Source organism: Serinus canaria, chromosome 1 (genome assembly GCF_022539315.1).
Source record: "Serinus canaria isolate serCan28SL12 chromosome 1, serCan2020, whole genome shotgun sequence".
Classification (NCBI taxonomy): domain Eukaryota; kingdom Metazoa; phylum Chordata; class Aves; order Passeriformes; family Fringillidae; genus Serinus; species Serinus canaria.
Window position 1 is genome coordinate 97,943,657 of NC_066313.1, and position 16,874 is coordinate 97,960,530.

The following is a 16,874-nucleotide window of genomic DNA, read 5'->3' on the forward strand; positions in this document are numbered from 1 at the left end:
ATGGGCTCAGGTGCTCCCTCCCTCCCTTTCTAGCTCCCAAAGAACCTTGTGTTGCATAACCTGCAGAATCATATCCTTGCTAGTTTTCCAACACAGGACCAGTGGGGGCAGATGGCCCTGGTATTATGAGAGCCATGAACATTGGTACTGAGAACTGGCTTTAACCTGGAGGAGTGGGCAGCCCCCAGAGGAGGGGGGGCCTGGCTGCTTCTGAAAGTCAGGAGGAAACTGGTCATGTCTCCTACATCCTGGGGGAGTGCCCTGGGAAAGAGATTGTTATTTTTCCAGGGAGGGAGGGAGGCACTACATGATAACTCATGATGACAGATTCTGCTGCTGCTGTGTCTCATTTGGAGATGGTCCCAGCAAGGGCAGTCAGAGATGTTTACCCAAGCACCCACTCTGGGGACACACACAGGCCCTTGGCTGGGCTTCAACAAGAAAGGGTTGCTACATTCAAGGCTTTACCTAACACAAAAATGGGTTTGAAGCCTAAGAGAAGAATGAATTTTGTATTTTGGGGAAGTTCAGGCTGTCCGGGGGTGAGACTGCTCAACTGAGCCCCCAAAAACCAGGGAGCCAGATACATCTAGCTGGTTAGTAACAATGAGTAGATGGTAGTGACTGATTCCCAGTTCAGCACCTACATCTATCAGGACCTATCAGGAATAGAATCATCTGACCAAGTATTTGTATCTTAGCCATTTGGGCCAGGCTCTTTTTAAGGTTCATGCCAAGAAAGAAACAATACCCACAGGTAATTCATCTGATCTGCTAAGGCTGACTGAAAAGTTTCTGGTTTGTCTGCTGAGGACAAAAGGAACCTGTGGTGAGTAGCTCACACATAGGCATCAATATTTAGCAGTGCAGGTGCTGATACAAGCATGGCCCACAAGGCCCAAAGGACTGTCTGTGATGCTGTGTTTTGCAGTGCCCCATCACTCAAGTAGGACACTTACCAAGCTCAAAGAGGACCAGATGACTCCAGGATTGTGCTGCCTGGTTTCTGTGAGAACATATCCTCAGCAACTCAGAGCATGGTGCCTGTGTGGAACCTTGAGGAAGATTTCCACAATAAAAAAACCAAACAAACAAACAAACATGCAAAAAAAACAACCAACCAACCAAAAAAAAACAAAAAAAAAAAAAAAAACACACAACAACAACAACAAAAACAACAACAACAAAAAGGCTGATAGGAAGGTGAATAGAACACCCATACAGAAGCATTCTGTGGCAGTGTTCTTTCCTGGGTGGGTCCAGAACTGAAATACACCAGGAATTAATCTTTGAATTTTATTTCCTGAACAGGATCTGAGATCTGGTGCACAACAGCAGCTGTGGGAAATCAATCACACGTAGTGAGAAAATCTGCTCCAAAACTGCACTATTTCTCCAAATTGCAAATCTATATTTAGGCAATGAGGACCATGTTCCAAAGGTAGCAAAAGTGCTATTCAAACAAAAAGACACTTGAGGCCATATTTTTATTGCTCAGATTGACTCTGTGAAATCAGGAATTATTGAAGCTGCTACTGGATGAGGATATGTAAGGCAGAAGCTCAGAGCAGACTATCCTGACTATTCCTTTAAATATATGGACTTGGGTCAGTCCTTAGGTTATCCAAAGGATGCTACTTTGAACTTCACTAGCATCTCTCAGCTTTTCTTAAATTATTAACTGAGGGTCCATAGAAGTAGAAAAAATAGCCTTACCTTTCCAGGAGCACTCCTGAAATACAGAATGTTGTCCACACTTCAGGAAAAACTGGTTTTCTAGGCTCTGATCCAAATTTGTGAAAGCAGGTTACCAGAAGTCCAATAAGGCAACCAATTTCTTCAAATGAATTAGAATGTTACAAGCAGGGAAAATATTCCATATGCAAACAAATCATCAAAGTCTAAAGATTAAAGTACACAATTTTTACAAGATGAAAGACATTTTAATAGACTTCATTCCAGCAGTAGTTCAGCTAGGTCACAGCAGGATGTTAAATCCTGCAATACATGAGGTATTTTTAGAGAGGAAGAAACCAGACAGTACTCAAGATTACTTACTTTTATATGAATAAAGAACAATAGAACTGATCCACTTCTGTGTTCCATGAAAAGTTAATTCACATTTAAAAAAAAAAGTTTAAAAATGTTTACAGATAAAATCAAGACAATCAACCAGAGACTGGAAAATCAGCATTTCTGGAATTGCTATTCAGAGGGAATTTCCAAGTAAGGCAACATAGATATTTCCTTTGGACATCTTATAGACACTGATGTAAATATTCTGAACCATTTTAGGGCAGCTATACAAATATGAGCCTGCTGCACACTAGAGCATATGCACACTCTTGTAATGCAATTATTGTAGATGAGCTCTCAATTAATTTCATCTTCTTAGCATATGCTAGTTACCAATTCAGACACATTCTGAAAAATCTAGACAGTACCCAATAAAGGGAGAAATATCTGAGTTACTAAGTTCATTGTTATCAAAAATACAAAGGCTGCTACCTGAGAAAATGTGAACAAGTACCAACCATGTCAACAGTGGGACAGGGTGAAGTGACAAGAGGGAGAGTTTGTCTGGAAGTTATCTTAGACCTAACAGCTACCAATTCACTTTACAAGCAGGGAAAAACTAAGCACTGTATGGGATAAAATGCTGAGGAACAGAAATGCACCACAGCTCCCATGCAGATGTCCCAGGGAAGAAGCCTCCTTCTACTTGTGTGCAAGGATGAGCTGTTATTCAGTCCTAGGTACAGAAACAACTCTATAATTTGTTTATTTCGCTGTCAAGCTGAGTGAGGGAGGTTTGCAGAATGCTGGAAGAGGCCACATGTTCTCCCAAGAGCAATGTTATTCTGATTGCCCCTGCTCCACCTTGCTCCCTTTGGAGCAGATTTTGATCACCTCACCAATGCAGACAGCAAAGTCGAGGGAAATGAGCTTCAGCTAGTCCCACATAGGTTTCCACAGCCCCTGTTCACCACTTCTGCTGATCTGGCTTTGCTGCCAGCTCAGAAGTCCTCTAGGCTGTAGTCACACTCCCTACTGTCATTGATACACACAGAGTTTGGGGAGGAACTTTCCTTTGCATTGCCATGCAGCTGTAACAGCTCTCCTGAGGAGGTTAGCTCACGTTGGTAAGTCATTTGATGCTCTTAACACTTGACTCTCCCTTATCATGCTCCACATCATTTTGGGCAGCAAGACCCTGCCCTTATCATTGTTGACAATCTGCCTTTTCTCTCCTGAAAACTTCCTTTAGCTTTAGGCTGCAATTCCTGCTTGAATGGGTTCTTGCAGAAAACTCAACCTCTGCTTTTAAGATATTGCTCAAAACTTCCAGGGTCTTCCTGGAAAGCCAGGGCTTAGATGCCTCTGGAGGATTCCAGAGGTAGTATGCCAGTCCCATGAATTTCAGGCCAAGTGAGCCTTTTTTGGTACTACTCCAAATCAGTCACACTCTGTCTGATATTAATATGGCTTTAGAAAAACAGCAAACTAATGCAGCATCTGGCCCCCCCTCCCACAAGAACTCTGATGAGGAACAGTCTGTTTGGTCAAGCAAACCTTCCTCACTAGACCCAATCTCCACAGGCATTACCCACTAGCACATGCAGGTTATGTCTCCAAGCAGTTAAAAAAGGGAAGCAACCTCAGCTTTGGGGTAGTACACTTTAAGTATGTTAGGCAGGTGCTAAAGGAGCTCACCTGTAAAGCTGACAGTGAAACAGGAACCCACACTGCTGAGATGCAATTCTGGACTGCAGGCACTCAGTAAGATACAGCTCTGTCCACAGAATCAGAGAAGTGCAATACCTACCCTACGGTCCCATCCAACTTGGATGCTGCTCCCCTTCCTTACAAACAAGCACAGCTTCATGATTAAATGATGAATCCTTTCTTTAACACCACAGTTCACAACTGGCACCATGATTTTTTAGCAAGTACCCAAACACTTCCAAATAACACAATTTATTGAAAATGTTTTGAAAATACATTTGCACATTACAGACAATCTTAGGAAATTCTTCACTTTTCACAAAGCAGTGGCCAGTGTCTCTCATTGGGCAAGACATACAGCAACACCAATTCTGCTGTCAGTATTTCTAAGGCACATGTTCACAAACTACTTTAGGAAAGTGCAGCCATAAAATTACATTTCATATTTCATTACTATTAAAGCTTCTTTAGTGAAAAGACAAATTTTCTGTGTAACCTGAGATTTTCTAGAGCAATGCACAGCCCTCAAACTTGCTGTTTCACAAAGCTGTTAAAAGGAACATGGTGCTTCTTATTTTAGTGCAGATATTGACTTTTGATGAATTAAATAAGACATTTTGCCCAAAACTAAAATGAAACACAACTCTGAAAATTCAGAATTTTTCTTTATAGGAAAGTGTGCCCCAAGCACCTGGAGCCCATCAGTTACATAGCTCAGGTTCAGCTTCTGTGACAGGTTTGATGATGCCCCAATGCTAAAGGGATCCTTACACCCCTTACACCTTAATGCTGCCTTACACCCAGAGCAGCTCCTCTCACCTTCCTCTTCTGTCCCAGTGGTTCAGGCTCCAGCCTGGCTTTGCAGGGCTGCCTGAGTTGTGATGCAGTGGAATAACTTGTGATTTCTGAATTAAAACACATCATTCCATTCTATTCAGGAATAAGTGCTACAATGATGGAGTGGTCACAGGATGCAGGAAAACGAGGGTGAACCTTACTTAATTTCCTTCACACTTATTTACTGCAACTAACTGGATGTGGCACAGCTGGAGCCCAGATAACACTCCAGGTTTATGACTGATTTTTCTACGACTTTCACAAAAGTGTTAAAACTGGAGTTTAATATATGAGCGTATTTACTTTCTCTCTTACAAAATATAAATATGAAGCCACCTTCTAATATCACTTCTGTAATTTTGTAGGTCAGAATTATGTTCAGCATTATCAGACTTCAAGGAGAAATAGAGCAAATGAATTTATGTGAAATCAAGCAAAGTGAAAAAACTTGTATCCAACATTAATTACTATAATCACATAGAGCTGAGATACAGCAACCATTTTTCATTTCTACATATTGAACAGCAAAAAAGTAATAAAAATATATATATACAAGCTTAATAGGAAAAAAAAAACTGAAACGGTTTTCTACTGCTCAAGAGAAAGACAATTTTCTCTTAAATGCTTTAGTGCATTCCCCCCCTCATTCCCAAGAGCTAATGCATTTTTTCTTCCTGTTCCAGGGCAAACTGAAACCAGTCAAATCTTTCTTCAGATCAAGAAAGCTGTGAACTAGTGAACTGATACATTTTCACCTGAGATCACTCTGAAATATAGGACAAGATAATAATGATTAACAGCTAAGGTGCACAATCGTTTGGTAACTTTTGAAACAGCATTTACACAGAACAGTTTTTGCTACAGAACAGTAAAACTGTCATCTGTAATGAGAATTATTGAACATAGCAGAGGAAGAAACAGTATGAGAACTGCAAGCAGTTTACTCTTCTACTTTCTTCTATTCAATATTGTTCTGTTCCCAAGTTTTCTGTAACATAAAAAAAGGGAGAGGAAGGAAGAACAAATTTAAAAATATCAATTACTAGAAATATTTCATCTTTAACTTAGTTTATTTCATGATTATGTAATTTTCACTCAAATTTGTCGACCCATTTCAAAGTAGTCCTATGTAAATTCTATGAATAGATGTATTTTATCTAAAGTGAAACCACAAAGTTGAATATAATCTACATGTGTATCCAGCTCTGATTAACAGGTAGAATTAACCATGAGATTAAAAAAAAAAAGCCAATGCTTTTCTTATTTTTTGATATCTGGATTTAGTTATTTAATCTTTTCTAGAGTAATCCTGTTGAATATAAATTGTTATCCACTAGTGACATGTTCAAACAAAATCAGCTGGGCTACTGATAATCACTTAAAAGCATCACAAAAGTACATTCATCCAAGCACTGAACAAGTCATACTGCAAGAGTAACCAGAGAACTATCATCAATAAATTCCATTGAGGAAAGCAAGGGCTTTTCCAGAGGGACTGTCCTGTACCTTGTGTTGGTCTCAGGAAACAGAACCATTGTGATGTTTGGAGGTGGGAAGGATCCAGGCAAGAGTGAAAAGGAACATCTTCTCTACTTATTTTTTGGTTATTTTAGGGCAGGCATCAGTACTGTATGCACATGTACCAGATCATTAAATCTCTTGACATTCTGTTCTTTGCTCTCATGATTTGGGGAGGGATCATTATCTTTAACATGTAGTACAGGAGAGTGAAAAAGAATTCAATTGAAAATCACAGAGGAAATCCATGCATCTAAGGACTGAACTCCAGTTTCTAGTATCTCATGCCACTACTTGGATGAGGAAGCATCAGGCAGAAATGCTGTTCATATGTAGCCTTAATTGTCTGCTCAGCAGAGCTGCCCATTGTCAACACCATGTGAGACATAATCAAAAAGAGGGGAAAGTTGTGCCCTCCTCACAAAAGTGCTCAGAAATACTGAAAAGCTGAATGAGAGAGTCATACCAGCCCCAGCTCTGATGAATCTGCATAGGAAAAATAAAGTAAGACCAAGTTTCAAGCTCAGATCCTGCAGAGATCAGGTGTCTCACAGGAAATACAAGCTCCAAACTAAAAGGAAATCTGTGACTACCATGTTTACAGGTGAATAAACAACCAATCCAACATCACTCTGGCAAAGCCTATGGCAAACAGAGCTACAATTTGGTAAAACCTGTTTTTATCTCTATGACTCTGCAGATTAAATACAAGTATTTATGCTGGGATGTCTTTGTTGTATCAATGCACCAGATGCAATTACAGATGGATATTAAGGCAAAATAAAAAATAATATCTACACAATGTAGCTGAAGTGATTATGAATTGTAAACTGAAGACACGAAAAAATGAAATATAATTTAAAAATGCAATTTTAATAGATGTTCAAACACTTACACAACTTGGTTTTGTACAGCATCCTACATAAATGCTGCACCCAAAATATTTAGCAGACTTTAACATCTCAATTTCAGAGTTAAGCAGTAGAAGAGGAAAACAATTACATGCTACAGACAAGAAAGAAGACATAAGCTCTCAGATGGGACTTGAAACAAATGGGAGAATTAAGTTAACTTTATTTCCTGATTTAAGTCTAAAATAAATCAGTGTCATAAAGCAGAATGAAAATATTTCAGTTTACCTTAATAGCATCATCCATTTCTGTGCTCCCATATAATCATTTCAGCTTGTGTCAGAATAAGGAAACTCTTTTTCTGGAGAGCTGTCATCACTTAGGTCACTGTAGCTGTCACTGTTGGAACCAAGAAGAATTCAGAAAGATCTAAACCAAATATTTCATTTCAAGCCCTCCAACCCATGATGCATATGATCAACACTTTCCTCAAATGCAACCCATTTCCAGAAAACTTCTTTAGGCTCATGCTAAAACCATGGTATTTTAGAGTACCTTCCTCTAAAGGAATGGGCTGAAGTCTGGAGTTTAAGACTTGATGCAAAATAATGCTCTACCTGATAATCAGCACATTCAATTTCTTTTTGCTTGACTCTTGTACATTCATTCTGCATTTTGCTGGTGCTGTGTGTCTAAGATCATGGTTAACAAGATAGATAAAAACAGGTATTCAGAGCTAAAATAAAAGGAATTTCTGACTTATGGTTTAACAAAAAAAAAATGTTAAGACAACTTTATTAGCTCACAATTCAACTCTTAAATTACAGTTCTTGCTCTTTTAGTAAGAACACAAATAATTTTCATTGCACCAAGCAACATCCTGACAGTTTTTCTAGAGGTTTTATCTCCTTTTGTTGTGTCCTGAGAGAAGCAGACTGGTTTTCAGAGACCAAATTGCCATGCAAGTGATTGTTTTATAAGTGGTAAGAACAAAGAAACAGTGAAGAACAGGAATCACCACAGTGACTGAGAGAAAGTGCCCAAAACCCACCTTTTCAGTCAGTGTGATGTCTATTGGGTGTCCAAGTTTACTTAAATTTAAGTGCACTTCAGAAGTGCCTCCAGCCTCAACCCCTCCCTACTCTACTTCATTCTACAGTCTGTTTTACAGATATTTTAATTTCCCCAGATGAAAGCCTGCAAAGGCAGCCCAGGGAACAGATAAGCACATTTAAGCAGCAATAATTGTGGTCAGTCCTGTGACCCTCCAAAGCCCTGGCCATGGCTAGCACAGAACAGTGGGGATTTCAGAGCTCATTTGTGTGGGAACACCATGACAGCCTTGGGTGCCAGCTCTGTGCCAGGCACTGACTGCACAGCTGTCTTGTGACATCTCCCCTTTACCACACCCCTTCATCCTCCAGACAACAGGACCCCACTCATGTTGTGTTGCCCATCTCTGGGCATGATCTACTGAGCCATCAAGCACATGGCCCACCCAGACAGAGCCTTATCAGTGCCAGAGCCTTATCAGTGACTGCCTGCTGGGCACTGCTTCAAGGGAGCCATGCAGCCCCACAGTCTCTGATGGCACTGCACTGTGGAACAGTGAACAAACTGCACTCAGCTACTCTGCTGCTTGGTACTGAGCACTGCTCTGTAGCCTGAATTTCACCCTCTCTTCTTTGAGAGAAAAGGAAAAATCAAAGAAAGAATAGGTAAAAAACCAGACACTTAGAGTGGGACAGAGGGAATGGCACCAACAGTCACCTCATTTAATTTCTACCTCTGTTAGAAAAACTTCCCACAGTTACAGCAAGTCACTGTACCAAATTTGTGTAAAACAGCATAGATATTCTGGCTGTCCTAACATAAAGACTTTTGTCTACAGCATTCTGCCCTTGTCTGCATGACACACACACTGCTGATGTGGTTCTTATAAAGGGTGTGTCACATCAGGCTGGTGTGAAATGCTCAATTGGATCATTTCATCAGCTGGTGATCAGTTACACAGTTCAAGTGAGGAAAGTGTTGTTAACAGTATGATCAAGCATGCCAGATGCACACAGACAAACACAACATCACCAATGTTGTACTTACTTTTTTCTGAAAGTACCCATGGAAACATGGAACAAAAATGCAGTATTATTAAAACAGTTTTGCATTTTCACATCATAGCAAAATAGCAAATACTGTCCACAGAACAGAGAGTAAAACTGATTGTACAGAACTGCACAATCTTATGACAGCCATGATTTAAGTCCAAACTCTTCAGAGAACTTTTTTTTTCTAATTAGTTCTTCTGCCCAGTGGCAATCCCAGCCCAAAACCATGCCAGAGCTCTGTAAACAACACAGTATGGGAGTCAGATGCTTAAGGAGAAGTGCTCACCAACCAGTGGGGGGAGTGGACAACTGCCCAGCTTCATCTCTTGGAGGCAGTCAGGGGCTTATCCCTGGTCCCCACCCAGCACTCTCCTCATAGGTCCTCCCCCACTCAGTGACACAGGTTTTAGAGGGATTTGCCCACAGAAGTGGATGCTTCTGTGATTTCACTAACTTACCACCCAAACTTCTTAAGCCTGTTTTCAGTTTGCCAAAGCTGAGGCTCACCTGGCCAGTAGTGCAGAGGCTAAAACACTTAATTCAGCCAATGACAATTTTGTTCCTGTTCCCACACTGCCCAGTTGCACTACAAGATTTGACATCAAATCCCAGAGAAGGGCTGACATAACCACATTCTTGACTTCTGCAGTAGCACCTCACAGACTCCCCTACTTTAGGGCTGCTCTATGGGGTGTATGGGGTTCTATGTCTCACAAGCAGGCCACAGGGCAAGAAAGGCAGGGGAAATACCCAGGTAAGGATCAGCCCTTGGACTTCAGACTCAGGTAGCTGTCAGCCTCTCAGTTTCAGCTGCTTGAATGATTTGTCTAAGCATACCCAGAAGCTGTGGCATCATCTTTAAAATAACAACTTGGGCCCCAAGGAAACCTGAACTTCAAGAGTTAGGCTGCCAGTGGACTTGAAAGCAAACAGGGACTCGTGAACCTTGGCATATCTACACCTGTGTGTTACAGCTTCAAACCAGCACTGGTGTCAGGTTTCCAAGATTTAATCTGATGTCAAACACATTAGTATCACGTGTAATCTGAAGGAAAACTGTAGGTGGCATAACCAGAAACAAGCCATCTTTTCTCTTTGGAATAAATGTGTACTTTGTTCCAATTACAATGAGTTGTACACAGATATAAACACAAAACCCAAATGGATGCTTTGTGCTCACAGCTGGTAATATTAAGTAACCTTACTTAAATCTGCTGGCTGTGAAAGTGGTGGTGGTGAGAAACCAAATAAACCCAGCTTTCTTTAATGAAATTCTTTTTCACACTAAGCCAACCACTGAAAAAATATGCTTACATTTGCTTCAGCAAGTTTTCTCTTAATCTGTGTTCAAATTAATCAGTAATTGTCTTGTGCAGGAGCCCAACACCCACTTCATCTTATTTGTAACAATTCTTACAACAGTGGACAACAAAAAGGAGCTCCTGAGCAGACCTGAGGCCATCAGTTTGAAGACCTAACCCCAACAGGTTTTGTTTGTTTATTTGTTTTTGTTTGATTGTTTGTTTTTGTGGGATCTCAACTATAAAGTGGCGGCCAAGGAAAAAAACATAACAAAACTCAATGCAGTGTCACTGGATCTAGTCAGTCACTTCAGATGAGGAAGTTTGGTTCAACTCTGTGAGCTTTCTGGTTTTCACTTGGAAAATCCAGATCCATATTCTTTAGAAACAAAACAGCAGTTTCAGGCAAGCTTTTCTTTCATTCATTTTTAATGTACAATTGACAAAAAACTCCTTTTTCAGAAACGTAAGGAATGAAAATAATTACTACAGTAATGCTATACTCTGCAAGGTGCCAAGCTAAGTGCATTTCTTCCTCAGTGCAAATTAAAGATACATGAAGTACAGATTAATTTAGTACAGGCTGCAGTTGTTTAAGTTGTTTAGCTTTTGAGGACTCAGCAAAATTAAATCTGCAAATTATAATAATTTATTTCCCCACAAAAAAACTGAATTATTAAAATTATTGAGTCATTAAAACATTATTTTGAATAAATGAATATTTGATTGTGGAATGGTTATAATTACAGTCACCCATATTCTTGGTACATATTTTTATGATTATTATATGGTCATAAAAATCACAGATATCATTTACAGTCATAAAAATTTTATCTATCATTTAAAATCATGATCATCATTTAAAACGATGGTCATCATGATAAAACCCTATGCCTCCATAAAACATGATTTCATTTGGGAATCCCTCAGCACAAACTTTCCAGTTCTGACCTGTGAGCCACCTGCCCTCACATAACTGGACCTAGGATAATATCTTCATCTGGGACAGGCACCAGCAGCTCCCTACAATGACTGGAGAGAAACAGGCTCTGGCAGGATGTAATGCATAACTGACCCACAGAATAGTTAGAATGAGCTATTTGGCTCCTTAAAGTGCATTTTCACTTAACAACTACAGAAAAAGTCTTGAAGTCACCAGCTCAGAAGTGCTTTCACTGTAAATATCTAACATTTCAATGGCAAAGTTAACTGACATAATTAGCCATTACTAAATGCCAGTATGGTTAAGAAAGGATTTCCTTTAAAACTTCTCTGTAGTTTTCTGTAAGAACTCTGAGGGTAACAGGGTCTTTGCTGTCCCAACCATCCCCAGCTGGGTCCTGCACCACTGGAAGGTCACTGGAGCCAGAGCACTTGCCTTCTGTGGCAACTGTGGTACTGAGGACACCATCCTCACCAGGACAGCTCTCACCCCTTGCTCCTGGAGTGCCATCTTTCACAGAGCAGCCTCTCTCTTGCTGCTCTCCTGACAATCTTCAAATCACATTTCCATCAAATCACATCTGGATTCGGCCAATGGCAGAAGCATGATGCTGTGCCAAATGTGTTCTCAACTGGGGACAATGTACAGGGGACATCAGGCACCAGAACGTGTCACACAGGCTGTTTCTGCTCTGTTCAGAGGTGCTTTCCTCCACAGCTGGTCTGAGAGATTGCTGGACCATGCTAATGCAGTAAGCACCATAGGGGCAAATTTTCTGAGGTTTTTGGTGTTTCATTTATTGCACCATTCCTTCTGTTCTCTGGCCACTTTTGTTCTTTGTCTCTGAACACAGCTCATAGGTCATCTTTCATTAATATTTTTCCTAGAACTCAAGAGTACTCTGTGACTAGATAGCATTGGATTGGTACTTCACATTAGCATATTCAGTAATGCTTTGGAAAGGTTTTTTTTGGCAGTAGTCAGTGCTGCCTACACTTACCTAGGAAAACTTCTCATTTCCTACATTTAATCCCTTGTACTGGATATTTGTGTTTAAATTATTTATCTTTAGCTTCTTATCTTTTCCTCCAAAGATGTCATTATATTCAGCAGAGATTACTAAATTCCCTACATATTTTTTCATTACTTCTTTGTTCTGAATAGCACTTTCAGCTCTTATTCAAATGACATTATTTGCAAATCTAATTAATGCACTCAGGCTTACTCTTGCAGGCCATTAATAAAGGTGCTGGTTGTAGACAAAGAAGAAATAAAGCCTGCTGATGCTAAACTGGATAAGGAGAAAAAAACAAACCAAAACAAAACAAGCAACATGGCTTTATTGCACACCAGTGATTTTGCAACCCATATTATACTGTTCCCAAAGACAAGTCAGTTTTTATTAGTTCTTTCAAACGAAACTAGGCAAGTCTCAGTAAAAGCCAACAACATTACATGTGAAGTTCCCCTCTTCATCAACTAGTTTCCTATTAAAACCCTTTGTTTTCTCTTTTAAAGCAGAATATTTGTGGGTATTCTACACTTTTGAGTCTCATGTAGTTTTGGTTTTCTCTGTCCTTGAAAATGAAAATGTAAACTGGCAGCCTCCCACCACATTCCTCACTTCTATGTGAAATGGTGACTTCAGTATTTCCATGGAAAGGTTTGGAAAAGGTCATGATCTAAAGCCATTCACAAGGAAATGAAGTGCAGGGCTTTGATGGTTGGGCACTCATGCCATAAAGCACAAGAGGCTGAAACCACAAAGGCAACTCAGGAGCCCAACTACCACTTCAGGTAAATAAGTAACAATTAATCACTGAGCTACCCTGATCCTTTGGTCAGTTCTTGACTGTCTCTTGGTGTATACACTGACTTTTCTAGGAACTAAATTTTCCCCAGAGGATGCATTCCAGTCTCAAACTAGGCATGCTCATGCCTATGTGGGCCTATGTCTGTACCAGACTAGGCCATAAAAAAATTTAAGAGACATCTTATTCACTTTCATTTATTTAGGGCACTCTCCCAGAAGTTGTAATGCATCCTTGAAGTTATTATTAGCTTTGCTTACAAGCTAGGGCTTCTGTCCAGGTGTCAAATATTCTAAAATTGCACCCTAATTATGGGGCTATTAAATTTTCTGGAGCAATAGTTTCCTGTTAAGACTCTCATGCTGAAATACCTATTTCCTTTTGTCTCAGGACTTCAGCATTCACTCCCTCTTTAGTTTTTATGGTAGCCTTGCTTTGGTAATCTGCTCTGCTTGCTGGTCTCCACAAATTCTCTGCCAGCTTACTTTGGTCTAGTCCACAGCACAACTAAAACTCAGGTGGGTGGTGCTGGATGAGGTGTGCAGAAAATCCTCTCTTCAGATTTCTTTCAGCCTTGCTAGGACATGCCTTAGCTTTACAACTCAATGACATCACCAGCATTCTGGGGTTCAAAGGTTTACATTGGAAAGCTTTCCACTCAGCAGGTGGGTATGTTAATATGAGTGTGTGTGCTGTAAATAACACTGCAATTCCCTCCTGAACATTTTTCCATATAAAATCTTCCTCTTTTAGCCTCAAAATGCCTTCCTATTCCAGTGATCTTTCTCAAGACACAGGGGTATTGCTTGATTGCTGTGTAACTAGGTAAATACCAAAAATCTGCAATTTTATAAATTAAGTTTTGGAGTATGGATTTTTGTCTTTGCTAAATGTTTAAGATTTGGTAGGAGTTTATTCTATGAACATGAAGAAAAATTAATTTGATAATTCAAATAAGTCTAAGTGGGGCAAATTCAGTAATGACTGAAATTTTAGATCAGGGTTAGCTAGCATAGTTGTTATAATGCTAAGAGATGTAAATTAGCAGGACACGTGCAAATCACTTATTAAATAATTTTTCTTTATCTCAGAGAAACAAATAGGGTTACTTATGGACAAAGCAGTGTAAGAAAGGATATTGGGGCCTGTGAAGGGAGATGAAGTGTGACTCAGAGTGAAGATCACTGTGATGGAAGACTCTGCCTTGCCAGGCACCACAAAAATTTGATCTGTGTATTGCACCAGCACACCTTTTAAAAGGTAGCTAATGTTATGACTGCTTCTAACAATAAAAGGCTAAGGTAACAGGAGTGTTTCAATCAAGCTGTGGTTTGCAAATCAGAAATTCATTCTCTTTGTATGTACATCACTGCACAACCAGGCAGAGAGAATAAAAACTGATACCCATAAAGGAGTAGGAAACTAAAACACATTGGTCTGGTCTGGCTTGCTGTTTTCCCATTACTACTCAAACTTGAATAAAATTTCTATTTCTCTCTCAACAAACAGATTTTAATAGAACATAAGACTCAGGGAAAAAAAAAAAAAAAGCCCAACTCAGAATTAATAAGTTTGGTGTCTTGTTTAGAGGGAAAACCAACATCCCAGAGTTGGATCTGTTCAATGTTATTATTCAGTCATTTTAAGATTTTTTTTTTAAATTTTTTGTTACTGTGCCCAAGGCTTCGCTCTGATTTCTTTATTATTGCTATTACAATGAAATTTCAACTGTTATTAATATCATTGAAATAAACAAGAATTTGTTAATCCTGGCTAAACAAACCATTGGTACATTCAATAAACCAAAGCCTGTGTGTCCAAGAGACCAAGGACAGTTTTGGCTGAATCATTCAGTTCTGACCTAGATCCAAATCCTTCTGTAAGGCCAAAGGTATCCCAACTGTTTCATTTCAGGCCTGTCTCAGAAAGATAGTATTTATAATTTAACTACTGCAAAATAAAATCAGCACTTTCTTTGTTGTTGTTACTATCATTTAAGTACAACTAGGTTTGGATTTCATTTCATGGCTTGATCCTCTAGCAAATCTCTTTCCCTATGAAGCTGCTGTCAATGGAAGTTAACACAGAAGGCTGCTACCTTCATTTTAATTTATTAATGTTTTTTTTACTTTTTTCTGATTGTTATGTGGGCTTCTGGCTTTAGCCCTAATAGCCTCTGAAAAGGAAGAAGTGAGGAACTGTGCTTCCTGCTTGCAGGTTATTTTATACCCAGGTATATGACAGGCACACAGTCAAGTAAATCAATACATGAAGAACTCCTTTTCCTCTTCTGGGCTTCTGAATTGAAGGATGGGATAGTCCCTCCAAAAATGTGACTGTCAAACTGCAGGCAAGCAACAAAGAAAGATTACCTTGGAGACAATTTACATCCACGCTGCAGGTATGCATTCAGAGTCCCAGTTGCTGCTAGCAACAGTCCAAGGTATGGAGGTGAAGGTTTCATAGGTCTTGAGGAAAATTCTGGGTGGAACTGAACTCCCACAAAATATGGGTGATCTACAAGATAGACATCAAAGAAAATTACACAATGTAGGAAGAAGATAGTAGAAAAACTTTTAAGAAAAAACCTTATTGAAGATTTCAGACTAGTGTCCAGAAGCCAGAGCAGCACACGTCAATTTAAGGGTGAGGCAACAGAAGACTTCTTTCCACAAAAAGCAACTGACAACAGAGGCAGAAGATTATTAGGGCAAACCAAAATAAAAATCATCCTCTGATTCATAAAAACTGAATAATAAACCTGTACCAACATGTAAGGGTGGGGGGAGAGGTGCACAATTGGAGAAGTCACAAAGTTTACATTTATCATGTTATTTTCATGGTATTTTGGTCTCCAGTATCTATTTATGCATGTCTATTCAGAACACTATGCTCAAAGCAGGGACAAACTCAAAGTTAAATCAGGGTGCTGACAGCTTTGTCTAGTCAAGCTTTAAAGGCCTGTGCTGCAAGGATGAAGATTTCACAGACTCTGTAGGTAATACACTCCAGTAATGTCATATACTTTGGCTATACTGGATGTATACATATTCCATAAATGAAACATAAATTGGGAAAAATGAAAGACATACTGGGACCTGACCAAGAATATTTGAGGGTGCTTAGGGAGCAGGGCAATGTCACTGTGAAACTGGCATATAGATAAAAATCTATAAAAGGCCAGAGGTCTCTGATGACTGGAAAAAGGCAGTCACCATGTCCTTCTTCAAGACAAAAAGAAGGGTCAAAGGAATCACAGAAAATTCCTGACCTTCAGAACATGAAGGTCAGAAAGACTGGCACAACAAGCCTGAGAAGAATCTGTCTTTGGATGCAGGGAGAGCACTGGCTTTCCTTAATTCTGACTTCAGCAAAGCTTTTCATATGATTTCCTACCCTTTAAGTTGGAAGATGTAGACTATGAGTAGACCACAAAGTGTGTTTAAAAAATGGCCAGACTTCTGGATTCAAAGAACAGTCATGAATAGTTTGAAGTCCAAGCAACAGCATACTTGGAGGTACTCAAAACTTGACTGATACAACTCTGGAGAACCTGACCTATATTTGAAGGTAGCCCTGTGCTGAAGCCCTGTGCTAAAATCACTCAATGATTCTACATAGCCAAATCCCCCTGAGCTAGATTTAGGACTTTTTGGAAAAGGAGCATATTTGTCCCACATAATCAAATATATACACAGTCTTTGCAAAACGTAAGACTTTTCCTAACCTACTCGGAATTTTCACCCATTGTAATACACAAGTGGGGTTAGCAGTATCCCCCA

At 39.6% G+C, this 16,874-nt stretch overlaps 1 protein-coding gene across 2 annotated transcripts in view; it reads right to left on the minus strand.

Annotated features, from left to right (window-relative positions):
• Positions 1 to 3,962: 3,962 nt before the first annotated feature.
• The window catches only part of CTPS2 (CTP synthase 2), a 58,026-nt gene continuing 45,114 nt past the window's right edge, over positions 3,963 to 16,874 (minus strand). For both annotated transcript variants that reach the window (XM_009089682.4, XM_050978991.1), the window contains exons 17-19: positions 15,465 to 15,609; positions 7,221 to 7,331; positions 3,963 to 5,551 (exon numbers count right to left, since the gene is read on the minus strand). In XM_009089682.4, the coding sequence (XP_009087930.4) occupies positions 7,262 to 7,331; positions 15,465 to 15,609 (215 nt within the window). In that variant the 3' untranslated portion in view covers positions 3,963 to 5,551; positions 7,221 to 7,261. The remainder of the gene's footprint in view (positions 5,552 to 7,220; positions 7,332 to 15,464; positions 15,610 to 16,874) is intronic.